Source organism: Motacilla alba, chromosome 1, assembly GCF_015832195.1.
Source record: "Motacilla alba alba isolate MOTALB_02 chromosome 1, Motacilla_alba_V1.0_pri, whole genome shotgun sequence".
Classification (NCBI taxonomy): Eukaryota; Metazoa; Chordata; class Aves; order Passeriformes; family Motacillidae; genus Motacilla; species Motacilla alba.
Window position 1 is genome coordinate 56306714 of NC_052016.1, and position 27909 is coordinate 56334622.

Consider the following 27909-nt stretch of genomic DNA (forward strand, 5'->3'; position numbering starts at 1 on the left):
ATCAGACACTGGGGGAAGCTATGACTTGTGGAGATGACTTTCTCACCCAGCAGTGAAGAGATCTGGGGACAGCTGTGCCACAGCTTTGGCAGCTCAGCCCTAGGGGCAGGGGTGGCTGCATGAATGCCACCATCTTTGCCCTGGAGTGTCTTACATGTTGTCCTGCTTCTCTCTCCAGGCAACTGTCAGAGGAGAATGCAAATCTTCAAGAATACGTTGAGAAAGAGGTGGAGGAGAAGAAGAAGCTCAGCAGGACTAACGAGGAGTTGCTCTGGAAGCTGCAGGAGGGAGATGCCGTGAGCCCCGTCAAACTCCCGCCCGCACCGTCTACTCCTTTTTATCGCTGCTCATCAGGGAACTCCTCTCCAGCAAAAGTCAGAACCTCGAGGCGATGAATCGGCAGCTGTGTGCCGAAGGTTCCCTGCCTTTTATGCATTTCCAGTCTGCAAATTGCTACCATCCAAGGAAGTACTACCATCAACAGGCGCCCAGGTTCATGGCTGCAAGCATGTTCAGTAGCTGCATAGCTTTACACTAGGCAGGGTACTCTTACAGTCCCCATACACAAATTCTTGGTTCTGACATGTTGATTAGGGTAGCAAAAAAGATAGCCAAGAGCTAGAACAGCAGAAAGTTAGGATAGCAAAAGGATTAGTTTGATGTGTGAACATTTTAACTATGGTTAGAGCCAAAAGTTGGGAAATGCTCTATTAATGGTTCATCAGAATGAACTTTTGCTGCAGTATTTCAGGTTAGTTGCAAATTGTGTGAATATTTCTGTATATGTGTCTGTGTTTATATACATGTATGTATTGTACCTTTATACCTATATATAGACGCACACACATATCTATGTAGTTGCAGATGTTCTGAATTACATTTTTTATATTATTGGATACTACTAAGTGCTGATATATTTTCATTACAGTCAGCAGTTTTCTAACTCGTGCCTAAGACTTGTATCTAAACAAAATGCATTTCTGTTTAGCCTCCCAGGAATATTTATACCCAACCTAGAAGAAAGTTACACAGAAGTAGAAGCGCCTTCCAAGTGACCACCAAGTGGTACTCTATGTAACATGAACACCAGCGAATTTGAAATTCTAAGACAGTACTGCCTTCGAAACCATCACCTTTGCATTGAACACCAGAAAAGATATGCATACCATCCACTGCTTTTTAACTCTTAGCATTGATGTTGTAAGTGGAAATAGGCTAGAGATGAGAAAACTGAGAGTTTTAGCGAATTTGGTAGAGGTTACTGGTTAGCATGGTTCAATTTTAGTGTCTTTATTTCAATCCTAGTCAGATCTTACCTTGTTTTACCTTGTCGTGATTAGGATGCAATCAAAATCTCTGGCTGTAGGTTTCTGTCCATTTTGTCTTATTTCAAGCCCCAGAAGCAAGAAGGATAATATAAGTTGCTTATCCTTGACCTTTGCTGGATGAAAGGTTTCCAATAGTAAGATGAGATACTGGGCATCTGCTAGGGCTCTAGCTTCCTTCCACCTCAAATGCCAAATAGAGCATAGCCAACTTCATAGGTGCAGATGAAGTCAGAATTTCGTTCCTTCCACATATCTGCATTATTTCACATTGCTGCAGCTTACCCAGAGTTACAGAGCACTTTGAAGATTCATGGAAATGAGTGGCTAAACTACCTTTAACTTTCCCATCTAGAAGCAAAAATGTTCACCCAGGCTTGGGCTGACCTCCCACCTGAGGGGATGGTGAGGCTGAGGAGTAGTTGGGGTCAGACTGTCTGCAGGGCCCTCATGGGCATTGCTAACAAGATATAAATATCCCTGAGCATAATTTAAAAAATAAAGAGATCTGTGGGATGCTTTTCTACCCAGCTTAGGGCAAAGAGCCTGCATGCAGGCCTGCTCTGTGCACTGGGGCCAAAGTTAGCAGGGCGACAGTACCTGGAGGAAATCCCTGAGGTGCAGGACTGCTGCAGGGAGGATGGCTTTCTCACCCAGGTGTGTGGTGGCACCAGCAGGCCCTGAACCCACAGGGGTGGCATTGCACAGCCCTGCCATCCTGCTAGAGTGGGAGCTGTGCTCCAGTGTTCCTGGGAAATACTCAGGATTCACAGCCTGCAGCTTAGATACAGCTTCAACCACCATTAAAGCACCTGTGGCCTGTTCCACAGTGTTAAAAAGAAAGATGATTTTTCTTTTCTCCTTTTTAGAGAAATTTATTTTTGCAGCAGCTTTTGCATGGTACTATGATACTGAGTAAATTGAGCATCTTCTTAGAATAGATCATGCCACACCAGCTACTACTGTTGAAATGCATTGCTAGATTTTAGTGTGTCCAGCAAGTACAATGTGAAAGATAGATACCTAGCACGCACATGCACACAAAGCCCCTTCTTGCCAAGTATGACTTTAATCATTTTGATACTTGCTAACTGCACAGCGATTTGCAACACCTACAGCATTGTCATCTTTCATTCCACCAACAGAATTCCAAGACAGTGAGATCACTGACTCAGAGGGTGATTTGGGTAAGAAGGGAACTTTAGGACTATTTAGTCCAGCCCCCACTGCCATGGGCAGGGACACTTCCCGCTAGACCAGGTTGCTCAGAGTTTCATCCAGCCTGGCCTAGAACACTTCTAGGAATGGGGTATCCACAACTTCTCTGCGCAACCTATTCCTACCACTCTCATTGTGGAAAATTCTTTTCCTTATGTCCTCTCTAAACCTATCCTCTTCCAGTTTAAAACTGTTGTCCCTTATCCTATGACTACAGGCCCTGGTAAAAAGTCTCTTTCCATTTTTCTTATAGGCCCCCTTGAGGTTCTGGAAGGCTGCTAAAAGATCTCCCCTAAGTCTTCTCCAGGCTGAACAACTCCAAGCCTGTCTCCATGTAAGAGGTGCTCCAGCCCTCTAAGATCTTTGTGGCACTCCTCTTAGACCCACTCCAAGATGTCCATGTCCTTCTTATGCCCAGAACTGGATGCAGCACTCCAGGCTGGGTCTCACAAGAGTGGAGCAGGAGGGCAGAATCCTCCCCCTTGCCCTGCTGGCCACACTGCTTTGGACGCAGCTCAGGATACAAGTGACTTTCTGGTCTTTGAGCACCAACTGCTGGTTCATGTCCAGCCCCTCATCCACCTATATTCCCAAGTCCTTCTCAGCAGGGCTGTTTTCAATCTCTTTATCCCCCAGCCTGTGTTCATACCAAGGGTTGCCCCGGACTAGGTGCATACCAAGGGTAGCCCCGGACTAGGACCTTGCACTTGGCCTCGTTGAACCTCGTGATGTTCACATGGCCCCACCTCTCAAGCCTGTCCAGATCCGCCTGAATGGCATCCTCTCCTTCCAGTGTTCCAACTGAACCATTCACCTAGGTGTCGATCCAGAGACTTGCTGTGGATGCACCTGATCCCACTGTCTGAGTCACTTAAGGTATTACACAGTAATATCTTAAATATCAGCCCCAATATGGACCCCAGAGGTGCTCCACTTCCGATTCCCATTTGGACATTGAGCTGTTCCACATGTAACCATGCAGCCAATTCCATATCCAGCTTCCATCCTTCAAAGCTGTATCTCCCCAGTTTAGGATGCTGTGTGGGACTATGTCAAAGGCCCTGCAGAGTCCAGGTGAATGACATCAGTTGCTCATCCCTCACTCACCAACACACTCACACCATTGCAGAGGGCCATCAGATTAGTCAGAGCGGCTTGTTGGTAGTTTCTAGGATTCTTCTTTCTACGCTTTGTAAAAATGGTTGAGATGATACAACTGGAGTTCTTATCTTAATGCTACTCAAAACTTTAAATGCACTAAAGCATATTATTGGCCCAGGACAGGCTGGCTGAACCTGTTGTAATTTATTAATCTTTCCCCTTTATATCTGGTGCTTTCCTTATCATTTTGTTGGTTTAAAATCATATTCAAGAGATGCTTCCAGCAGTGAATTGGGAGTGGGGCTTTTATGATGGGAAAACTGGGACTGAACCCAGCTCCATCATCATTTGTTATCATTGCCAATCTCTTCCCATCTAATTTTTGCCTCCCAATCCTGTCTCTCACTGGATTCTTCCTTGGCACACTCTCTGGGGCCTGCCCAGTCACTAGCAAAACTGCAGGAAGTTCTGCCTAACCAGAGGGACCCAGCAATCTGTCTCTGTGGCGGGTGTGAAGAGTGGCTCCTTCTGGTGCAAGCCCCGAAACACACTTCTTTGCCCAAAAAAGGTTATTCCTTTTTTATACTTTTCCTCTGTCCTGTCTTTCTTTGCCTCTGCATGCTGAAGTAGGTGCAAAAGAAAAGCTCAGGTCACTCGGCCAGTGGGAGGAAGGGAGCAGCCCTTGAATGGGGCAGCCATTCCCAGGGAATGAAGATTCCCAAGGTGCAGGGCCAAGCTGCGGAGGGGAAGTGTTTGCTTTTGCAGGGCTGGAAACTTCCCAAATGTCATGGCGATTGTGGGGTTTTTGCCATTTGGAAATGGGATAGCCTTTGGCAGCATAGGGAATGTAGCCAGCACTAAGCAGAGTTTCATCGTCTCTGTCTTTAAGGAAGCTGTTTGAGATTTCATTAATCTTTACTCAATGCAGAAGGGTGTAGCAGCAATAAAACCAGCCCACAGCTGCTCCCAGGGGGTTCCAGAAATGGGCACTGGGAGCAGGTATGAGCCATGGGATGGCAGGAGAGCCAGCAGTGAGCCGGGCATGGAAAACTCCTTTTTATTGTGGGAAGGTACCATTTGTCCCTACTGGGACTGCACCTCCAGTGACTGCCGGCACAGACAGGATGATTCAGTTGATGCACAGCAGCAAAGGCTTGTGGTGGTGGCAGGTGGGGGGAAGAAAGGAAAAACTATCCAGTGCAAAATCAGGTATTTTGTCTCTGCACTGATGGTGGTTGTGTCCCATGGACACTCTGAGGAGCCTCTGTACAGTTTCCCATGCAGCAGGAGTTCTGTGGTCCCGTTTATTATGTGGCAAATGATTACAGGAGGAGTTTGTATTATTTCAATTATGATGTACAGATAAGTGTAATATATTCCTGATAATAAATCCGTGCGCCAGTGCACCTGTGGGCTGACGGATACAAACCAGCATGTCCTGCCGTGTTTTCTGTGCACACAGAAACTGGGATGAATGGGAAACAAAGCAAAAACCATTAGAGGGTTACCCCATTAAGGTAAAGACAGAAGCTAGTCATTAGCTTCCTGGCAGCAGGGCTGGTCAGCTGCCTTACCTGACAGTGCCTCACATGCTAGGAGTTTCCATGGACTCATTTTCTAGGATGCTTCCAATATGACTGGGGCTGCCAGAACAGTGATTGTGGTCTGCAATGTTTCCATTAAAGTGTCATGCTGCAGAACATGGTAACAGGAACATTTCTGCCAGTGGTTCAGGCTCATCAGCAAACACCTGAACTTCCCAATGTTCCAGTTCACTCAGTTTCAACACCCCATCCCCTGCCCCCTTCACCCTGCCCTCCTGCTGAGAGCCACAGAGCTGCTCAGGCTTTCCCACAAGGATTAAAAAGGGACCAGGTCATATGCCACCTTGGGAATGTGCCCGACAACATGCTCCTGAAAGATTTTTCACCAGGCCCTTGGCTTGCTCAGCGCAGATGAAGCTTTGGTAAGGACACAAACTTCATGTTTTCACTAAACAGAAGCTGGTAGCCAGGTAGGAAAAACATCCTTATATTTTTAGTACAATACAAAACTTTGATCCTGTCTGAGTTTTCATCTTGTTGCCCTCCCACCACATTTTCAGTGCCTTTTGGGAGGCTGTGGAGTGTGTTGAGCTTGCCTGTGTTTAAACAAAATAGACTTTGACTTAGTGGCTTTTAATTTCTAGATTAATCTCTCCCTGCTTGAGTAAGACTTTGCATATGTACAAGGAGCAAAGCCTTCCCAGATAGTCAAGACTCAGTGACTGGAGCAGACCCCCGACTTCATTCTGTGGGGGAAGCCGCACTCCTAACACACTCAGAAGTGCACCTAGGAGGCAATGAACACATTGCCTTCACTTTCTCAAACTGGAATCCTGTCAAGAAAAGCCTCCCAGTGTACTAGAATCAAAAGATGAAAACACTTCAGTGGGCAGAAAGGCTATATAAAGTCTCTTGGAAACATGAGAAATGGTCCACAATCCAGCCATGAAATCCAGGAGATGGTCTGGTTCCCTTTTCTGCTGCATCAGATGCCTGGTGAGATCCTGGGCAAGTCATGCAGGGGTCTCTTCGGTTCTCCAACTCAGTGACAGGTGCAAGAGCCTGTCGCTTCATCAGCAAGAGCCATGCTGACAAACTAATTTAAGATTGTCCAGTGTTCAGAGGCAGTAGTATGAAGGACACCTAGGAAAGCATCCACTCACATCAGGAAAGGGGATTTCTGCAGTATCTATCTGGGATGCTCCAACCCAGAAGTGTTTAAGAGCAGGTTGGACAGGGTTTTGAGCAATCTGATCTAGTTAAAGATGTCCCTGCTGATGTCAGGTAAGCTGGACCAGATGATCTTCAAAGGTCCCTTTCCAACCCAAACTGTTCCACAATTCTACGATTTGTTTTTCAGTACAAGCTGAAGCGTTAATTTAGATCAGTGGCATTACTTGGGCATGGCTCACCTTCACGGTGCTTTAATAAGCTACCTTAGCTACCTTTTTAGGGTAGTGGATTAATTTGGCTAGGGAAAGCTATTAGAAAGAATTAAAACCAAAAAAAATCATCTTACAGCCAAAACCAAGGCATTGCCAATCAAATACAGACCCTGGTTTCAACTCCAAATTTCACACCTTTCACTACAGGCAGGCTCTGAAGATGATCTCCGGCCCCAAAGGGAAAGCTCCCCTCAGCAAGTCAGACCCTAGAGCTTAATGGTGTTTTCTGGGCTGCACACTCTGACAGGACTGAGAAGCCCCTGAACACCCCCACAGCCTCCCCTGGGCAGGTGGCTGACTCCAGGCATTGCTCATATCAGAACTTCATGCCTCTGAGGATTCTCCTGTGCTTCCCCTCCCAGGGCAGGAATGTGCTCCACCCACCAATGCCAAACCAAAGCTGCTAATGCCAGGCAGCCAGCACAGAAGACTGATGTGGGGGGAGCAACATAGGGCTGCACTTGCTGTCAGAGCTAGCTCAGTTCTGCTGGCCACCCCCACCACTACAGCCACACCACTGGTGATTTCTGAGGCAAAGAAGCAGGACTGGTCTTTGGAGACACCCATTGCTTTCAAGCCTTTGCAGTACTTGCACCACATGGTTTCCTGACTAAAGCTGGCAGTGCCTCTGTGGAGCGTACAGTCGGGAGAAACACCTGTGTGCTGGTGAGTGATTGCTCACCTGACAACCAGCAACCATAAACCTTCCCAACATTTCACAGCAGTCACATGCTTTAAAGCATGTGAGTATGTAGCTAAAAAACCCAGTTAAATAAAAACAAAAAGGGCAAGACCTGATATTTTAAAGAATGCAAATCTTGCAGGTGCTTTGTTAACCTGGGGAAATCTAGTGATTGGTAAGGACCTTTTTTTTTTTTTTTTTGTGTATGCATACCCAGAGGGTACAGCTCACATAGGGTGAAGGATGGATCCTGGTCTATGCCTGACAGTAGCTCCTGACCTGCTCCATGTAAAATTGAATAGAATGTCTGTTGGGAGGTAATTCCCGGGGCTACTGAAAGAAGGACATTTGTGAGGCCTGGTTTCATAGCAGCAGTTGCACACAGAAGCAGTTCTCTTTCTACACACTGGGGAAAAAAAAACAAAACCGGAGAGGGAGAGAGGGAAGCGCCCAGATGAGCTGCCAGTGCTGCTGGGAATATGCCAGAGTTGTGTCTTTTCATCTTGTGGTCCCTTTTAACTGTGCTACTAAACAAACTGCAAGCTGCAGTAACCAAGCTGGGGAGGCCTGCATTCTGCTTCCTTGTTTTTGCATAACTGATTACAGGTGTAGTCTGGTTCAGGACCCCCACCACAAAGTTTCTTTCACTGCAGCCATTCTTTCAGTCGCCCGTAAGCCAAACACAGTCATTTACAGCTGTCTGAGCCAGTGTCTGTGTTTCTCTCTGCTTCTGCTGAGGCTGCGTAGCTGGCTTCCACACTGTGCCATATTCCATAGGTAAAGTAGATGATAAAGCCTGTGGAAGCCAAGGGAGAGGGCACTGTTAGCTCTGTAAAGAAACAGAAACCTCTACTCACAGCCACTGACACAAGTTACACCAGTTTAAGTCCAGCCATCCTCATGGTTAGCTTCTAGCAGACACCACTATCTTCTTTAGGGAAAAAAGCCATTAACACAGGCACCAGTCTTTAAAAGTCAATCTATCCCAGCCCCAAATGGGATCCTGATTTGAGCATTTCAGACAATTCAGCCTTATCTACATGGCTGCTGGGAGCATCTTGGGATGCAGCTCAGCTTGTTCAGCTCCAGAAGCACAAGCTCCACCACCTGGAGAGCAGTGCAAGGCCAGCCAACAAGGAATGCTCTATGGTTTCTGTTGGCAACAAGACCCATAAGATGGCTCATGGGTTGTTGTTTTGTCCACACAAAGGCTTCAAGACCCTTGAGTCTGAAACAAAGCTTGTTAACACACTGACTAAAGGGCTTCAGTCAAGTCACCAAGGTTGCCCAAGGGTGATCAGAGTGCAGAATCCCTCCCTGGAATGCTATAATAAAATTATGGTGAACAAAATCCAGTAACTTTGAACATAGCATTTTTCACTTAAACTCACCTAGGAGCATCCAGATTGCAAACCGAATCCACGTGCCTGCGTCTAGCTGCATCATGAGGTAAACATTCACAAAAATACTCCCAACAGGAAGAAAGGGCAAAAAAGGTACCTGAGAAAGAACAAGGGATATGTTACAGCGACAAGCATGGGTAATGAGCAGGAACGAACATTACATCCCTTGTAAATGGGAAGTGATGGCTGTTACTAACTCTTTAGCTGCCAGATGTGAGAAAAGGCAAGGTTAAACCCTAAAGGACATCAATCCAACAAAGGAGGGGGATGTGAATGATGCTGTTCACCTGCTTTAAAAGCTTGTTTTGTGGTCTGGAAGGAGGCGAGAGGCAAATTTTGGTGGTAATACTAAATACTTGTGGGGCAAAGTAGAGAAGAGTAAAAACCAAGGACTGTATCATGACAAGCACCTATTGAAGACCAAGAGATGAAGGTAAGGGGAATGTCAGAGGAGGGACCTGAGGAACTTCATCCATCAGGTATCAAGGCAATGAAGCAATAGAGAGAAAATTATCCCAAAGCAAGGAAAATCAAATACTGCAAGAGATGACTACAGCAGTACCAAGAATGCCGTAATGGTCTGAGAATCAAAGAAGAATGAGACAGCAAAGCCAAAATGCAAAAATAACGAAAATAGCATTGCAAATACAAAATCAAACAAGGCAACTGTAATACTAGAAGTTTTTTAATATGGTGGAATTAAGTGCAAAGCGAACTTCACTCCAGAGGGAAAAAGGAGATCTACAAAAACAAACAGGCAGAAATGTGGGCCTTTTTTAATTTAAGCTTTGCCAAAAAAATTTACATAAAGTAGCTGCTCACATCATTAGAGAGAGGGGATAGGCACACAAATTAGAAAAGGGAAGAAGAATATTTTTCTAAAGCTGGCTTTGTCAAATCAGTAGAGACAAATAAAATTTCCCTAGGCGGGTGAGTTATGTACCCAGAGACTGCAGAAGTGATCTCTGAACTATTAAATAAGCAACTCGGAGCTCTTGGTAGACTGGTAAAGTCTCTGAAGACTGGAAAAGAGAGAAAAATTACCTGCTAAAAATACAGAAAAACAACTGGGAAACAAACAGCTCAGCCTTGGATTTCCAGAGCGATTTTGGAAAAAAATCACCATCAGGTTGTAAATGCCCAAAGAACAGCAAGGAGATGAGAAACAAGATTGTCAAGCATTGCAACAGGCTACCCAGGGAAGTGGTGCAATCATCATACCTGGAGGTGCTAAAAGACATGTAGATGAGGCACTGAGGGACATGGTTTAGAGGTGGACTTGGCAGTCTTGGGCTAATGGTTGGACTTGATGATCTTAAAGGTCTTTTCCAACCAAAATAATTCTATGATTTTATGATTACAGATTTAGCTAAGACAGGTATAATTTTCTTTTTTCTTGGACAGGGTAGTGGCTGAGGGAAAAAAAGGAGGTGAAATATCCTGAGTGAAAGGTGAACAGACCTCCTCAGAAGCATGTCCTAAAATACGATCTAGTGAGAGAACTTTTTTCTCCTGGACATTTCTGTTTTCACCTTTGGGACCATCACCCCAAAATGAGCTGCAAACACAACCTTGAAAACTCTGGCTGTATTACTAAAATCTGTGTATTTACTGAAAAAAATTAATTGAAGAGCAATCAAAATGAAAGCAGTTTAGAGGATGGAATTATAACCCAAAATTAATTTAATAAATTGCAGAGCTACCTGAAATCAATATGATAAAGTATGACTTGCAGGATTACACTGGGAGAAAAAACCCATCCCAGTGTTTGTTTAATATAGAAAAGATGGTGTGCTTGGAGAGGGCAGGAAAACAGAGTTCCTCATACTTAAGGCTGTTTAAGAGAGAATGGTCATTCCTTAGCCTCCATGGGGACTAAGGAGGACATGAAAGTGCACTTAGAGCCTTAGAGCTTTGCAAACAAGTTTACTTCTTCTGTTCTTTCTCCTTTTGTATCCATTATCTGAGGTAGCCCTTCACAACCATCCCCTTTCCTCCAGTGTCTGTCTGTTCCCTATCCTATAACCATCTGCTTTCAAAAGCAGGGTCCTGCCCTTCCCTTCCAGCCACACTTCTGCAGCAGCTTCTGCCTTTCCAGCTTCTCCTGGATAGCAGAGCTGACATCATGCCTATATTCTGTGCACATCCATTTGGCCAGTGTCCCCCTTCTGATACAACACATGCACTTTCTGCTCCAACCACCTCCCAGACACCTCTTCTCTAGCTACATGTCCCAGGACATTCACCTTAAAGGAGAGTTTGGTTTTGCTTTCAGGCTGTTTCCGTATAATGAAGATGATAGTGACAACAAGGATGGCGGCAATAATCTGTACAGTGTTTATCAGAATGTTTGGCTCAAGGGAAGTCAGGATACAGATACCCACAATAAGGAAACCTGTGAACAGACACCAAAGGTTACTGATTGTTTTTTTTTAGGTACAGGGAAAACCCAAGAACAAATCATAAGCAGGCAAAGCAGAATCTGAAAGCTCACAAACAAAACAGTGACTCACAAAAACCCTAACCATAATAGATATGCCTTTCCCACTATACACCCCCACACACTCCATATGTGGATTTCTTTTTAAGTCAGAAATTTAATCTTCAGTTAATTCTGGCCATTACAAGAGCTCATCAAAATCACATCAAGGAGATGAGTTTCCCCACCATGGTGAGTACAAATCGCTACCAGCTGACTCAATGCCCCAGAGACACACTGCCCAGCACTTACCTAAGATGAAGGTTGAGACGTTCACCACCAAACCTGAGAATTTGGAAGGATCTGAGTCTGTGGAACACAGTACGGCTTTGAGGGAAAACTTCTCCTCTTCCTCTGGCAGAAACCCAGCCTGTGACTCACTGGTGCTCACAGACTCGTTGTTATCTGTCTCCTCCGTCGACCTTGCCATCTGGTATGCCAAATTAGGCTGCTCTGGCTGGTACCTAGGAAAAGGAAATGACACAAAGAGCCTGTTAGTTTGGCTTTTAAATGAGGGTACAACTCATTTAAAAGCCACACAGATAGTCACGGCTACATGCCAGACCTTTACAGCACCAGAATAGGCCCACGTCACGTCTATACCCTTCTGCTTCAAGGGGAAATTTGAGGAATGATGCCATCATGATGTAAGCAAGTATGGCCACCTCTTAATCACCTACAGCATGGTTGTAACGTAAGTGTTCTAAAGCGGACAATGCTCCCTTTCATGAGCCCTGTCATCCATGTCACCAAGACATGTCTGGGTGACAGCAGAAGGAAACAGCAGAGGGACAGACTGAGGGTCATAACCAGGGCCATTGTATCATCTGTGGCAGTTCAGCTCTTGCATTTTGCCACAGAGGTGACTGAGCTAACACCTCTGCAGCTATCACACCCTGCAGCAGCATTCCTGGTGCCCCATACCCCTCCACCCCAGGCTTTCCTGCCAGCTTGTCTGCTGCCACATAAGGAAGGAAGAGCTGAAGCAAGAATGGTTGTTACTGTGGACAGCACATTCAACAGGGCTGTGACACGCAACCATGTGGAACCATAAATAAAAAACACTCTTCCAGCCTCAGCTCTCTGTTACAGAAGGTTTTGTCAAGTTACTCAGCCACAAGTCTGACTAAAGGACTGGGCCACTTTGAAAGTCACCTTAAAACTGTTCCTGTGTTCACAATGAGGCATTTGTTAAACACTGAGAATTGTGAAATGCAGTGAAATCCTTAGGTCCAGCCACAGCAAGCAACTAGTGGCAGGATCTTACAGCTTTGGAAACAATTCAGCTGCCACATCATTAGGCAGTCAAGAGGCAGACAAAACTGCTGCCAAGGTCACTACAAAACAGGCTGTCGCCCCTGCCAACCCACTATGGGGGAAATGTCATGCAATAGGTACAGCAGCTTGCAAAAACAAATTAAAAAGCCATTTCTAGCTCTGACAAAAAGAGTAGGCTGAGAAATCAAGAAACTTAAGACAGATAAGGTAAATCGGCAAGAACTTTCAAGGGGCAGGGAGCAGAGCGCAAACACAACGCAATGGTACAACAGAACAGCACTGGCCCTTCACCTGCTGCAAGATGTTCTCAGTTCAGTGCAATTGCTGCAAAAGCCTTCATCTGATTCTGAATAAGTCATTTAACAGACAAAGGTACTTTTCAGTAACATGATCTTCAGATATTTTTTTCATTAATTGAGTGCTGTTGTCTGCAAGGTGCCAAGCACTGAAGATTTTTAGCTTAGGTTTGGGAAGCTGTGGGAGCTCAGCACTTCTAAAAGACACACTGATCCTGCAAACACGTGCTCAGTTCTTTGCCCGCTACTAGATTTCATCTCAAATCCCCTTTCAAAAGGAGGACAACCTGACAACCTGAAATGGTATCCCCACTGGGGACAAGAGTGGGGACAAGACAGACATCCAGGATCACACATCTTTCCTCCCTACCCCTTGGCGGATCTCCTGGAGCATTTAGAGTTGACCACAGCAGGGCTGGCACAGAACAAGGGTTAACCAAGTTCAGAAGACCTCCCTGTAGATCCAACTAACACAATCCCCCATGAAATTAAAGAAACAAGCTCTTCACATGCCTGTAGCTGGAGATGTGCCCATAGAAACTATGAGCACATCTGACTGCTGTGTGGAATTCTCTCTGTGTGCCAGAAGAGACAAAGCTTCTACATTCTTACCTCAGTACCAACACACAGGCTGCTACCAAAGAGTAAGCCAGGAGGGTCCCGATGGACATGAGGTCCACAAGATCTTTCAAGTCAAAGAGAAAGGCCATAACAGCTGTAGGAGGAGAGGAAGGTAAGAGAGAAGAAAAATCAGCAACATGGCAGAACATGCACATCTCAGCAGCGTTAATAACGATGCAGCACACATGTGACTCCTGCTCAGGACTTGGTAGGGGAGCTTAAGATGTCCCAAGAGAAGGAAAGGCAGGCCTTGGTGCAGGAATACCCTAAGACTCCACAGGCTGTCCCAGCCTCAGTAGCTGAAACAATTGGAAATGCTTACTACAGTAAATTCCAGCCTATTTGTCTCACACAGCTATGTCCACCCAACTACCAACAAAAAGCACGGGTTTAAGCCACAACCTCATTGTCAGTCCCCCAGTGCAGCAGCAGCACTCCTAAAGTCACAATTATCTCCTGGAAGTAGCTAGAAGGAACAGAGGATGGGCAGCACCTTGCCCTGGTGTCTCAGCTCAGCTGGGTCGCAATCAGGCTTGTGCATGCAGTGGGACCAAGCATCAAAGAGGGCATCTTGAAGTAGCCGGTGTCATCATGGGGATTTCCAGAAAAAGGCTGCCATTCCTTAGGGATTACCCTGCTTACACACCCTGACCAGGTAACCCTGGTTGTACAGGAATTTGTATAGGGCTTTCAGAAGGCAACTAAGTGGATAAAAAGACATACAGTCAGACATCAGGTGGCACCAACAGCCATATGAGAGTGTAGGGACCTCAGAGCCAAGCCTGGCCCTGCTCAGCCTTTATGTGCAACCTGGAGCCCAATAACCAGCCCAACCTTCAAACTCAGCTGGCAAATGCTGTTCCTGCAGCTTTGGCCATAGGCACTATGGCCATAGGCACTATGGACCACTTGGATGAGACCACAAAGTTGTTGTCTGTTTTTTTTTTTACTTATATTGCTCTTTTTCCGACCCCACCATGGTCTGGACCCAAGAATACCTGAAGAGGAAGGTGTGGGAGAAGGAGGCTCTGTGAGTCCCAGCAGCAGGAGCTGAGCCCTTCCACAGGACCTCAGAGCCCAGGGCAGAAATCCAGCACAACTCCCCACCAAAGGTGGCACATTCTTGTACCCACAGCTCATCCTACATTTGCAGCAGAAGGTAAAGAGGAAGCAGCAAGGCTGCTCTCCTCTTTGCCAGGCATCGTGAGGAAAGAGGTGGCTGCAAGAACAGAGTAAGCTGCTCATCCTTGCTGTCCGGGAGGTTTAATTCCTGTATTTCTGGCAGACCAGGACAAGGAAGGGGAGAACAGGATGGCTGCCAGCTGTGACTAACTGATTAACAAATGCCAGTGCCACAGGGGCCATCTGCTTGTCTCCGGCTGCTCTGGCATCTTCTGCAGAACTGCTACCCACAGGCAGTGCAGTGTCTTCAGCCAAGCCAGGCCAACAGCCACAAGGATGCTGGGGCACCACTGGCTGCTACCTTGCAGGGCGGTAATTACTTTCAAGGCTGGCTGAGCAGATAAAGGTAGCTCCTGGCATGAGACAGGATTGCAAGCAATGAGCTCTGAGAAAGAGGGGCAAGCACACAGCGAGCTACTCATGCTCACCCAGACTCTCCAGGGCATGCCCTGGAAACCCAGGACACCCTCTGGGATGCTGTATTCTGCAATTTATCCAATTAGTAAGTGGGCTAGAGTCAGGCGGATTTATCTACCCTGAAGATGAGCTTTATGTCTCCTTTACACTCATCTGCGCAAGTCTTTGGATCCTACCTGCAGTAGCTCCTGAGGTCACTGTTGCAATTAAGGGAGTTTTTCTCTTCTCGTTGACTTTAGCCAAAAATTTAAAGAGAAGTCCATCTTCTGCCATAGCATAAATTATTCGAGGCATCGGAAACATGGAGCCAAGGAGACTACAGACACAGGAAGGAGAAATAATCTACTTATATCATCTCCTGCTGAGCACAGGCACACAGTGAAAGCAAGTTTATGGCAGTGTAACTATAGAACAGGTGGCTTTTGTTCACTTCAGCTTCTCCTTCAAGGGCTCCCTCTGAATACCCATGTTACTGATTACTGATAACTGAGGTGCAGCTCTATGATTTTTGGATAGCTAAACTTAGCCGTGGGGCATAAAACCAGCCTGACTTTCAGGCAGTAAAAGAGCTGTAACTTCTATGAGCCTCTGGGAGTTGCTCAGCTAATTGAGTATGTCTAAGTTGATCTGAAACAGGCCTTCCAAGTTCAAGAGGTGACAAGTCCTGCCTCCAGCCTGCCCTGCCTCCCATCCAGATGGCTGTCCTGCAGGTAACCTGCAGACAGATGGCCCGGGATATGGTAAGCCCCATGTGCTCCTGAAGATGCACCCTGCACCACCTGACACAAGTCTGCTCTCCACCCAGCAGGCCAGGATGTCTTGCACCCAAACCGTGCTTGCATTGCACAGTTGCCTCCATGACTTAGTCACTCAATCCAGATTTATATTCCTGAGATGCACCTGCTGGGTCTTCTGCTAAGATGGGAGTTTCTGAAGAGATACTGGTCACCTGCTTCTCTGGTACCTACCACAGGGTGAAATCCTGGTCCTTTTGAAGTCAGTAGCTCTGAATTTCATCCCTGGTCTCCGCTCCATTTCTTAAAGGAGATGGAGGTACACGAGAGATGTACCTTGAGAGATGCAAAAATGAAGAGCAGTGTCTTACCTTGTAGAAAGTGCACACAAGGAGCCGACAGCCACTGCATAATTGGCTCCATCCCAACCCACGTATTTAAAGGCATTGGGTAAAGGGCTATTGGTATCCAGCTGGTAGTAAGGCATCATGAGCGTTAGGGCAGCCGACACACCAAAATATGCCACAAAGCAGATGAGAAGAGATGCCACAATGCCAATAGGAATGGCCTTCTGAGGGTTTTTTACCTCCTCACCTAGAATAAAGAAATTTAAATATCAGCTAAATGACAAGCAAGACCTTTATCCCAGGGCAGGCATGCTGGCTGGGGCTTTCAAAGGTTTCATGGGTACAGAGGTGCTCTTTGACCATAATGCTGTTGATGGCCTGCTCCATTCACTTGGGACATCACAGCCTGTTTGCTCCCATTTCTGCTGCTCCTGTCACCTCTTCTGACACACATTCGTGGAAGCCTTATAAACTTGGGCACAGAAACAATCTGGATTAGAAATTGTCCTTTCCCCAAAACAGATCATCCTTCTATCCTACTGATGGTGCAGACCCAAGAAGAGTTCAATGATCACAGATGATGGAACAAGAAATTATCATGCAGTTGTAGGGAAAATCTGTGGATGTCCATTTTAGTAACATCTCCACCAGATCCAATACACCAGGATCATGGCACCATAGGTGTCCATTTGTGGAGAAGGGCAGAGTGCCTGAAAGTCATATGGATCTTTGAAAATGCCTAACAAAATAACAAAAGGACCTCCTCTAGTTTTTATGGAAAATTTTCAACAACCAAGTAGGAAAAAATGTGTGTAAAAAACCATAATTCCTCAAACTTCAGGCAATCACAATTCTGATCAATTCCAAAACAGATTTGCGCTTTCCTAGTTCTACAAAACTGCTCTGAAAGCAAGAGCTCCTGAGGTACAGCATTTCAGCAGGATGAACTGATAAACACAGATGCATACAAATACAAGTCAAAAGCAGATCAATGTTTCTCCCACAAGGAGAGGTTTCAGGGCTGGCTGGAGGAATGGAGTCAACACTTCTCCAACTCCTTGCTTGGAAGAAGACACAGTAATGCTTTATCTGTCTGTGATGATTCCCTTCTCCCTCTGCTCCAGCTGTTCTTGTCAAATGTGAAATTGAGGATAATCCTTTCTTCAGGGAATTAAGATTCATCTTAACAACAAGAAATATGACTACGCTGATGGTTTCTCTCTCAAAATGAGACCTCTTAACCTTTACAGGTAAAATCTCCTGATTCTGAAGCACAACTCTAGGGCGCACTTTACTCCCCAGAGGCTTCCTCTTTCTCTGGATATTTAAAATACTCCAAGCCATCAGAGCTTCTTCAGCTGAAGGCACTGAAGAACTTTGTTCCAAAATAACCTGTTGATTAAAGTATCATCTAGAGTTAGAGGCTCAAACTCATACCAGACATGTGAACCTGGGCCTTCCCTGTTTGCCTAGCTGGTAAACCTGGACATGTTTTCTGTGGAGTCTGAACTGGTTGTGTCATCACTGACCATCCAAAAGCTTGGGCCCTGCAGGCAAAGAAGGGAGGAAGCTTGTGGTTATACAGTTTATCTGTGTGCCACAGCAGCTAGAAGTCAGCACTAAGGCACTCAGGGACTTGAACAAATTCAGCACTTTCGCTATTAGGAGCAGCTGAACCAAAAGCCTATTTTGAGCTGAGGTTCAGAGGGATGACAAAAGTGGTGTCCTGAATTCCCTATTATCTGTACTCTACAATGTTATTGAAAGTCAATCTACCGGCAGCCAGGTTCATAACCAGAATGAAGACATCTTCCCTCTTACCTGTAGTAGCAATACAGTCAAATCCCACAAAAGCATAAAAACACGTGGCTGCCCCTGAGAGGACTCCTTTCCATCCATATGGCATAAACCCTCCAACACCGTAGAGCTTTTCTTCCTGTGTTTGACTGAAAGGCATGGCACTGGGTTAGAACTGATCCTGCCCAGCTGCGAGTCACAAAGCTATTCACACAGCTCATAACAAAATCCAAAGCCAAAGTTTGAATAAGCAGGCTCTCCCTTTCATATGCTAGCATACCAGGCAAAATGCTAAGCCCTACCCACTGCTGAGCTTTGGACTGGCCTGCAACAGCCTGGGGAAGGCATGGAATAAAAATGGTTCATGATTTGTTCCCACCACCTGTTCTGTGGGGTGGATAAAAATGTCTTGGCTAAGACAAGGAGAAAATAGCATGAATATTAAAAATAATCTCCTAACATTACTGCATGTGTGCAGATACATATATTCATTTGAACAGAAGCTTTTGGAAAAGCTGAAGACTGAGAAACATGTGAACCATCCACTTTTTACTTTAGATGGACTCAGATAAAGGGTAGGTGAGTAGCCATAGGAAAGGAATGCAGGGTGCCATGATTGTTTAAAATCCACCCCATCTTCGATTCTCATCTTTCAAATTCCATGTGCCAAGCTCATACCCAAACCATGCCTGTAACTGTGAGAGAGAAGTGGAGCCTGGATCCCTGACACACCAAATGCTTTGCTGAGCCTTAACTAAAGTTCATTAAGTCAATAGACAAACACAGGCTCATTCCAGTGCACTCTGGATTGCAATCCCATATCCATGTGCCTTGTGTTGAGTGACATAACAAGCACACCCTTCAGTTCAAGAGACTTAGGTCACTTTTTCAGTGAAAAGTCTCTGTAAAGATGAATTAAGGCAGTTAAACTAAACTAAATCCCAAATCTGCAAGTCTTCTCACATATAAGTATCTGAACTCTCTCACAGAAGCTCTGCTGAGACTCAGATGAAATCTGGCCAACAGAAATAGCACAACCCAAATGTGGATCACTCTGGAAATAATGATAAAATAAACCCCAGACAGATTTTACAAAAATAGTAAGTCATACAGGTCAAAGAGCTGCACTCATACTTTGAAACTCTTGCAGTAATTGCTCCTTGCACGGGAATAGCAGGAGGGAAGGAGAAGGGACCGGTCCTATAGAAGCAATTTGTTTGCAGCAGGTTGAATTTTGAAAAGAGGCTCAAGAAGCAGCTTTTACACAAGATAAATTTGACCCACACAACATTTAGAAATCTCACCAGATTTTGCCCAACTGTGCTTCCTTGCAGGCCATCATAAAGGTTTAGGTAGCAAGACAGGACTGAGCTGATATATGTGGAGATATTTAAAGGCCCTTATTCTGCATGGTACAGTCTCAAGCAAAAAATAATATCTTTGTCTTACTGATAAGCCTTGTAAGCTCCTTAATTTTGATCTTGTGTAGGATGACAGAATTTTGGCCAAGCAGCAAAATGTCATTAAAAACAGATTTATGATATGTTTGTAGCAATGCATTAAAAGAATCTGCAACTTGCCTTCATTTCATTGAGGCATTTGGGACAAGGCCTCCGTAAAGTATAACAGTGCCCCAAGGATATTGCCCAAGTATTCAAAGAAAGTACACAGCTACACTTGGACATGGCTTTATACAGGCACCAGAGCCAGCCTGGTGTAGACTTGACTAGAACGCTGTCTCAAGAGCTCTTTTCTCTCAACTTTGGATGTTATCTTGTTTATAAAGCTAGAAATGGTTAGTCCTGCAGCAGGACCCATGATGACACAGCCTACTCCTAGCACTTTCAGCCCATCAACACAGCTTGCTTTCAGCAAACACACACCAAAGACAGCTTTGCCTCCAAGGCAAAGGAGGCAACCATCCCATTCACTGGTTTTCTAACTCAGTCCACAACCCCCCATTTAAACTTGCTTTTGAAAATGCACCAGCTTCTGAGATGAGAAGAAAACATCCAACCTACTTGTCTTTGAATATGCTATGGCTGGTGTTGTAAATGTCCTGTTCAGTCAGGTTCCAGTTTTTAACAGATCCTTTCACAAAGCCGGAGATCACGACAAATCCAAGGACAAGGACGTTGATGCAGGTGAACACTTTGTTCACCAGGGCAGATTCTTTCACACCAAAAGCTAAAAGCCCTGGGGAAAAAATGGCATAGGTCAGGTATTTCACCACCAGCAGCAGGTGCTGGGGACTCGCAGACATAGGTCAACGGTGTTCATGCTGTGCTCTGCCCAAATTATCACACCTTGTTTCTTCACAAAGCCAAGTAGCTCAGGATTCACTCACCCAGAAGTAGGATGGGGACATTAGCTCAGACATTATTTCTGCAGAATGTGACACACCTTCCCACTCAGCATACCCATGTGCACCCATGTTTCTCTGGTAAAGAGCTTTGCTAATACACTTAAACTACTCCTACAGCCTCAAACTCCACACGGAGACCCAGAGAAAGCACAACAGGTGGTTTTCAATGAAGGAACATTGTCTTAGAGGTCTTGGCCAAATGCAGAAGTTATGAGCAACACTCAGCTTTCCTTAGAAATGGGGAAATATGAGCAGGGACCAAATCCAGGAGGATTCTACTTCTAATAGCTACTTCTAAAACTGAAGATGAAGAAGAAGGTGGCACCTTGGGAATCCTGCTCTCACTTAAATCAGCAAGAGCTTTGCCAGTGAGTTCAGTGAGTGAAGGATTTCAGCCGGGTCTTAAGATCATCTATCTGAAGAAGAGCATGGCTACAGGCCTTGGCAAACAAAATCTCACTGAGGTATAGCTTGGCTTCTCAAGTCAACAAGCTCTCTTAACTTCCTCTACACGCATCTGATTTTTAAGAACTGAAACTTTTAACTTAAATCTAAGGCTGAAGGAGAAGTAAAAAAACTTCACGCGGGCCTGAGGGAGAAGAGAAGCACAACGCAGTGTTCTTTTACTGCTACTCCAAGGAACTTCAAGGAGACAGGACCATCCTGTTTTCTCACCTTTCCTTCTTTTAAAGTAAGAAATAAGCTGAGACAGCCATATCAGAAGAGTATTTGATAGGACTGCATACCAGCCCACAAAATACTTTTAAGTATAAGTTAAGGCACTTTTTAGAAATCTGAAGCTCAAGACAGTGCAAGCAGAAATAAACTTGTGGCAATGGTATTTGAGACTAAAGCTGCTTTTTCAGTAGCTTTTTTTTAGAAAAGAATGATTTGCCTTTTTTATAAAAATCCATGGAATTTGTTTCATGCAGGAGCATAAAGCCACCTTATTATAAAGTAACCTTCGTAATTTTACAACTCAGCAGTGCTAAAGTAAGGAGTTCTAAATTTTGTAAATTGTATCTGAAGTGAAAGATCAGATTCTGATTTCTCATATGAAATGAGAGCAATTCATATTACATACAAATGAACAAAGAGGAAGATCTCTCCCATTCAGATGTAATCCTGAAAACAGAGGGCTGCTATTGGCTTCAGCAGCCCTCGATGCAGTCCTGGATCCGAATGCAAACCCAGACGCCAAAGCATCCCTTGCTTATGAGGCCTGTCCCCATGAGCACAGCTCACACTGAGCAGGCCATTCCGATCAGAGTGGGAAATGTCAGGATAACTCTGCTAGTGTGACACTGCAGCTTCTGCCTGCTGGAAACCACAGAGGAGTACAGAAGCATAATTTTTTATATTTGCCTAAACTTGGTAATGCTTTGCAAGACCCAGTTGGAGAAGAGGTAAGCATTCAGAAGAATTTTGATCTTGCAAGCTGTCAAAACTTTTCCAACTTATGAACAAAGGCTTGGCACATTTTCAGGGGAAAAAAAAGAGGTGCGAACTGTGTGTGACACATTTATTTCTCTGGAGTCTTGCATTCACTTCTGCAAACTGAAGCCTATATATATTAAAAAAAACCCAAAACTAAAACAGTAGTACATGAAACTCTAACCATGTCCTGTTTCTTTTTTCCCCTCACTTTCCTGGCTCAGGCATCAAAAACTGGCAGATTATCAAAGGGGGAATAAGGCTGATAGACTAACTGCATGAAATTCTTGTGTAATAAGATTTGTGGAGGGAAGGATTAAACTCCTATACCTGATTGAGGATAACAAGTCATCTTTTCTTTTCCTCCTTATAAAAAATTTGATTGAAGGCTTTAAAAGTGGCTCAAAAAATATCAAGAATGCTCTCCTCTAATTCAAAGAGGCTAAGCAGGCTATGCCCTGTGCTAACTGCTCAGCAGCTATATAGGTCAATCCAACACTTGTAGCAAAGAAAGTCTTTAATATGTTGTTCAAAATAAATCAGGACTTCATGCTCATTCCAAAAGCAAACAATGAGATTACAGAAGAAGGAGGTGCAAGACCCACAAACCCCTCCAGTGCCTCACCTGTTAGGATGATGATTATCACCACAGCAAAGATGTCTGGGTATTTTGCTAGCACTCCAGGAGCATCCATCGTCATGTATTTTTTACAAAATTTTTCAATGTGCTGCCCTATGATTTCATCAAACGTCGCGCTCCAGGCTCTGGCCACACTCGAGGTTCCTGCCAGATGATAGAAAGGACAAAGATCACCCTTTGTGGCTGGCACATGTTCCAAACCAGGGGGAGCCTTGTAAAGTTTTTCAATACGGAGGGCCTCAAAGCAACCTTGCATGTGCTCCCAGGTGCTGGGAGCAGGCTTTCATATCCATATCCAGCCCACAGCCTGTGTTCATGCTTGGCATCTGCTCTGATAGTAACACAGACAAGTGGTGGGCCTCAGATTCATGCTGAGCTGACAAGATGAGAAAAATCTTTTGGTCTGGCTTCTTTGCAAACCTCAACTTTGCCTTAGATGCTGCCCTGACTGACCATTTCCTTACACCCCCAAGGGCCTGCTCTTCCCCCATCTTGGTAATTTCTGTTACCAGAGAGGTCCAAAGGTAATGCTGGCAGAAGTCCCTGGCAGCCCCAGTTAGGTGGCTGCAGCCCAGGGAGAGGGCCCTTACAGAATCCAGCTGCCCCTCCAGCAGTGCAATGCTGGAGCACCAGAGCCTGGACCACACCAGTAGCCAGCTCTGCACTCTGGCAACACTCAGGTCTGCTCTGACCTCCAGTGCTAGAGCATCCAAGATAGAAAAAGACTCAGATACTATTTACATGTTATCTGAGCATAAGTCAGCCTATTGCAGAATGCTGGGGATGACCACAGCAAGTGGAACAGCTCCTGCCTGCAGCAAGTGCTCAGGCTTTGCCATCTAGGGACGCTTTTTGTTTCTGTTTGAGTGCATCCAACTAGGTGCAGCTTGCTGAGGTTGGGATGAACCTGGGGTCTCAGGACAAGCAAGCTGGAGACAGTGTCTGGGCCATAAAAGTAACTTTAGAGAACTGAAATAGTAACAACGAAGAGCTACCACCAGACAGTGACAGCATTTTGTGAAATAAGTTGGCTTGGGTAAAAGCCAACTTCTCCCTCTCCTGCGTTAATGTGGCTACTGTTACACTCCCAATGTCTCATACAGTACATACACTGTACATAACAGCACTTAATTGCATATCATAATTATTACTGTACATAATTACCTAGTTAAAAAAAGAGCTTGGCTTGAGTTTGGCTTGCAGAGCAGCTCCTCAGAGGATGCCATCAGGGGCCCCTTTCCACCCAGAACAGACTGTCCTGCCACACTCACCTGTGAGTGGGTGTTCAGGTCCCAACTCCGACACCTGCAATCCTGTCAAACAATGTCTGTGCTCACCTACAGCCAAATCCTCTGCAGCAGCGGTGGGCAGCACCTGCAGCACAGCTGGGAACACTCACCTGCCCAATCCAGCTTTGCAACAGCATAAAAATTAAGCTGCAGAACAGACCTGTTGGGAGACTCTTCTGTTCATCAAGACAGAAAAGTGCACAGCGTGAACACCTTTAAAGAGTTTGGACATCACTGCCATCAATTTATTCTTGAGAAATTGCAAAAGTAATTGTACACCACATTACCATTTTTCAGGTTAGCTTTGGCACGATTTGAGGAAAAAGTCTATTTTAGTGCTATTGTTTGTCCTAGCTCTAATATTTTATGTTCTAGGACGGGAACACCCAGCTCCTGCATGTGTTGTATTAGATGCCAGCGGCTTCGATGCCAGTTCCACATAACTATCAGCCATTTATCCGGAACTCTCTGTAACCAACAGGCTTGAGGGAGCAGGGGGAATCTGACATTCTTTCAACAACACAGACACCTGGATAATATCTTGCTGTTATTAGGGAGCACAGTGCAAAGACATTCAGCTTGTACCCAGGAGGATTTACCAGTTCTGGGTCAGCTTAGCCTCACCAGAGCAGATTTGGCTTCTGCCTACAGCACACAGCTCCCAGGAGAACTGCAGAGCTCAGGTGCTGGGCTTGCTGCAGGAACAAGCACAGGCAAGGAGGTCACCAAGTGCCAGGAAACCCCAGCAGCACCTACTGAACAGAGATGCTGTTACTCATCATACTACCAGCTCCCACCGGTTTCTAGTTCCTGAAACGCATCCCACAATCTGGCACAGTTCCCCAAATCCACATCATCCCAGAAGAAAGGTCACATCAGATCCTGGTCCTGGACACCTTTCTCCTTCTCTCTAGACCATAACTGATAAGCTGCATGCCCATTTATTTCTCATCACCCACCTCCAAGACTCCACATGAGCCTTCCCCCAACTTCAATTCATTAAAAGTTACTGGCCACCCATCCTTGGGACTCCGGGATTTCTTTTTCCACCACCACAATACCACCTGAGCTGATGTCTAAGAACCTCAGCATGAAAACACCAAGCTGGCCGAGCCCTTTAGAGATGCACATTTTCAATGCACTGCTTGGCATATTCTCAGTAAGATTAAGAAAAAAACAGCTTTCTGCCCCTTTCAAGCCATGGCTCTGAAGTGCAGCATGTGCCTGTCAGAGACTGGAAGGACTGATGTACTGAGACATTTGAGGGTGTCTGCATGTTTGCGAGTGAGCAGGTCAAGCTTTGCCCTGGTGAGGCAGCGCCCTGCCCCCACACCCCCCAGCCTCTATTTCAGCACTGCACTGGCACACCAGGGGCAGGGCTCCACTCCGCCTAACCCAGCTCCTGAGTGGCCAAATGACTAGAAGTCCCACCAGGAGGGAGGGCCCACAAAGGCAATGGGGTTTTTATGGCTGAGCCTGAGTGCAGCACATCTTGACCCTACCTTCCTCTTGGGAGTTTGTATCTGAACACTGCTGGAACCCAGGCATTGGTAGCTATGTGTGTTTTTCTATATCTTCTCTGTCTTTCGCTCCTTCTTCTAATTCCCTCTTCTTGGAAGATTTTGAGTAACTAACAGGTGTAAAGTTTGTCAAGTTGGATGGGTTAAATTAATGCTGTGAGAAGTGTTTTACGTTGATCAGATGTAGTAGTAAGTCTTTAGCCAAACTCTCCTAATTTTTCAAAGTTTGCCAGTAAACTTTTGTGTTGTTTTGACCTCTTGAGACTATCTGGTCAGTATTTCTCCCGAGTGTCAAACTCAGAGTACAGGAACCATTACAAACACTTTCAAAAGTCTCACTGAGCAAGCTGATTGGGGCCTTAGAGTGGCAGCCAACATATCTTTCTCCTCCACGCCCCAGAAGCTGCTGGGAGTTGTCCTTGCTCTCAAGAGGGGCAATTAGCTCTGAGAGAAAAGCTGGATAAGATAAAGAGACCTCCTACACCTCATATCCTCCCCCAGTGTTTTTCCACCTTAGCCACCCTTTCTCACTAATTATGAGAAAGATAGTTTGCAAATACACATTCTTGACACAGGACTGAAATAAAAGTAAGGAAGTTGTATTTGAACACATTCACGCATAGTATCTACTTATTTTTAACTGAATTTTCTGCCTTTTGACAATACAATGAGCAGTCAACTCTGAAATAAGAACTGAGACAGCTGTTCAAAATCCATTATTAGAGGGGAAAAAAAATCTCGGAAATACCACTCTGAGCCCAGATCCTCGGAGTAGAACATTCAGTAGGCAAAACTTTTCATTGTGCATTTGCAGAATCAGGTTTTGGGACAGCAACCACGGCTATGTCACTCATTTTGGTCGTCCAGTATCATGGTAGGAATGGCCCCAAAACCAACTAGATGAAGGGCATGAAGGAGACGATTTATCATTACCTTTCTGGAACAGAAGAAAAATTACCAAGAAGTCTGTTCAATTTCTCTACGTGTACCTAAGCAGAGTCCATCGTAGAAGTGTGGAAGAAATTACACACTTATTTTTTGAAAAATTATTTTTATCTACTCCTTGCAGTGAATGTAATTCACAAAATAGCTACAGGACTCAGATTTCTTAAGGAGAGGAGTTTAATTGACTCTGGCTTTTCATCTTCTCTCTTTTTTTTTTTTTTAAAGAAGGAGGAGAAGAGGAGAAAAGTATTTCAGTTAACACACAGAGGAAAGCCAGCATGATCTCAGACAGGCAGCTGCTATGCCACTATATTGTTCTTGATATGATCTTACCCTCCAAGCACCATGGAAACTAAATTCCGAGGTAATGCTTACAAATCCCATAAAATGAATTTAAAAAAAAAACAACTCCCTTCAGTATTTTAGCAAACAGTTGGTTTTCAGTTTAACTAGCAAGCTTTCGGTCTCAACTGGTGAGTCTGTTGCAGCCTTAGAGGCGTAATAACAAGCAGCCTGCCCAGAATGTGCTTGATAAGACACGAATCCTTAATTAGCAAAGTGTGGCTTAGTTTTAATGCATCAGCTGATTTGCACAGCGCATGCTCTGAGCTTGAGCCAGGGCCTCTCCTACTGGGAGTCAGGGGCTTAGGAGGGATTTGGTTTGTATTTTCCAGAGACTCTGAACCTGCAGATCATCTCAAGATTAATTCCACAATTCACAAGCAAATCTCTTATCTCCAGATACTTTAAATAGATCCCAAAGGGACCAGAATTAATCCTTCATCAACTGTGAGTACAGACACTCTGTATAAAAGCATCTTTCCGTAAGCAGCTCCTTTCTCAGCAGAGAGGACAATCTTTAGCACCCTAGCAAGTATGCAGAAGCCAGGGGATGCCAGACGGATGAGGTGGAGATTCAGAGGAATTCCCAGCAGCAATAAGCCCTCAGCCAGCAGCACAGGAGCCATCAAAAATGCATCCCACTGATGAGTCCTGAAATCCTGGATGAGTGCAAGAGTGAAGCATTTATTTCGTAACGGTAACACAGGCGTGACCAGAAACAAGGGTGACCCTACAGACCAGGCTGCCACCTTGAACTAAAGCCAGGCTCTCGAAGCACACCCACCACACTTACCAATAACATAGGAGAGGATTAGATTCCAGCCTGTGATGAAGGCCCACAGCTCACCCACAGTCACGTAGCTGTAGAGATAAGCCGATCCCGTCTTAGGAACTCGAGCACCGAATTCTCCGTAGCAGAGTCCGGCCAGCACCGAAGCCAAGGCGGCAATCAAGAAGGAGATAACGATGGCAGGTCCTGCGTTTTCCCGTGCCACAGCTCCAGCCAGTACATAGACACCTGCACCCAAAGTGCTGCCTACACCCAGAGCCACCAAGTCAAACGTGTTAAGGCATCGTGAGAGGCGACCGTCTTCTCGAGAGCAGTCCACATTTTTCCGACGAAGAAGCTGGTTTCCAAAATTTGTAATTTTTTGACACTCCATCTTCCTGTTTGGGCCTGCAAGAAAGATGCTGCCATCGTTATCCAGACCAGAATACCCTCCTACATCAGCATCACTGCACAGGTACAATGCTACAGCCCTGTTACATTTCAGCAAATGAAACTTCCCATTTTCCAACTTTTTACAGGGTGAAATGTCTCCTTTGGCATTTTATCTAGACCTACCATGAGGAATTAAAATAAACAACACCAAAGTTCTGCTTCCAACTCTCAGTCACACTGCAAACCTTGTGCAATCCCAGGAGAGAGGCAGAACTCCAGTCCAGTTCCTACCCTGCTCCACAGTAACTCAGTTCACACACAAGTAGGCAAACTAAAAATACAA

At 45.3% G+C, this 27909-nt stretch overlaps 2 protein-coding genes across 18 annotated transcripts in view; one reads left to right on the top strand and one right to left on the bottom strand.

The window, feature by feature from the left end:
* MTUS2 (microtubule associated scaffold protein 2) overlaps positions 1-6730 on the top strand; it is a 271533-nt gene extending 264803 nt beyond the window's left edge. For 15 of the 16 annotated variants that reach the window (XM_038152134.1, XM_038152123.1, XM_038152163.1 and 12 more), the window contains one exon: positions 179-395. In XM_038152134.1, the coding sequence (XP_038008062.1) occupies positions 179-395 (217 nt within the window). Of the gene's footprint in view, positions 1-178 lie in introns of all 16 variants that reach the window. The other variant, XM_038152183.1, reaches the window with a different exon arrangement.
* SLC7A1 (solute carrier family 7 member 1) lies at positions 635-27585 on the bottom strand. 2 transcript variants are annotated; one of them, XM_038152265.1, is made up of 11 exons: positions 27198-27585; positions 22294-22452; positions 19891-20065; positions 17894-18018; positions 16097-16319; positions 15168-15307; positions 13384-13486; positions 11450-11661; positions 10965-11113; positions 8707-8815; positions 635-8111 (listed from the first exon to the last, which is right to left on the bottom strand). In XM_038152265.1, exons 1-11 carry the CDS (start codon positions 27565-27567, stop codon positions 8002-8004), a joined length of 1875 nt encoding a protein of 624 aa, XP_038008193.1. In that variant the 5' UTR covers positions 27568-27585; the 3' UTR covers positions 635-8001. The 2 variants fall into 2 exon arrangements, with proteins under 2 accessions (XP_038008193.1, XP_038008203.1); XM_038152275.1 differs by having other exon boundaries at positions 22294-26054; positions 27198-27333.
* Positions 27586-27909: the final 324 nt, after the last annotated feature.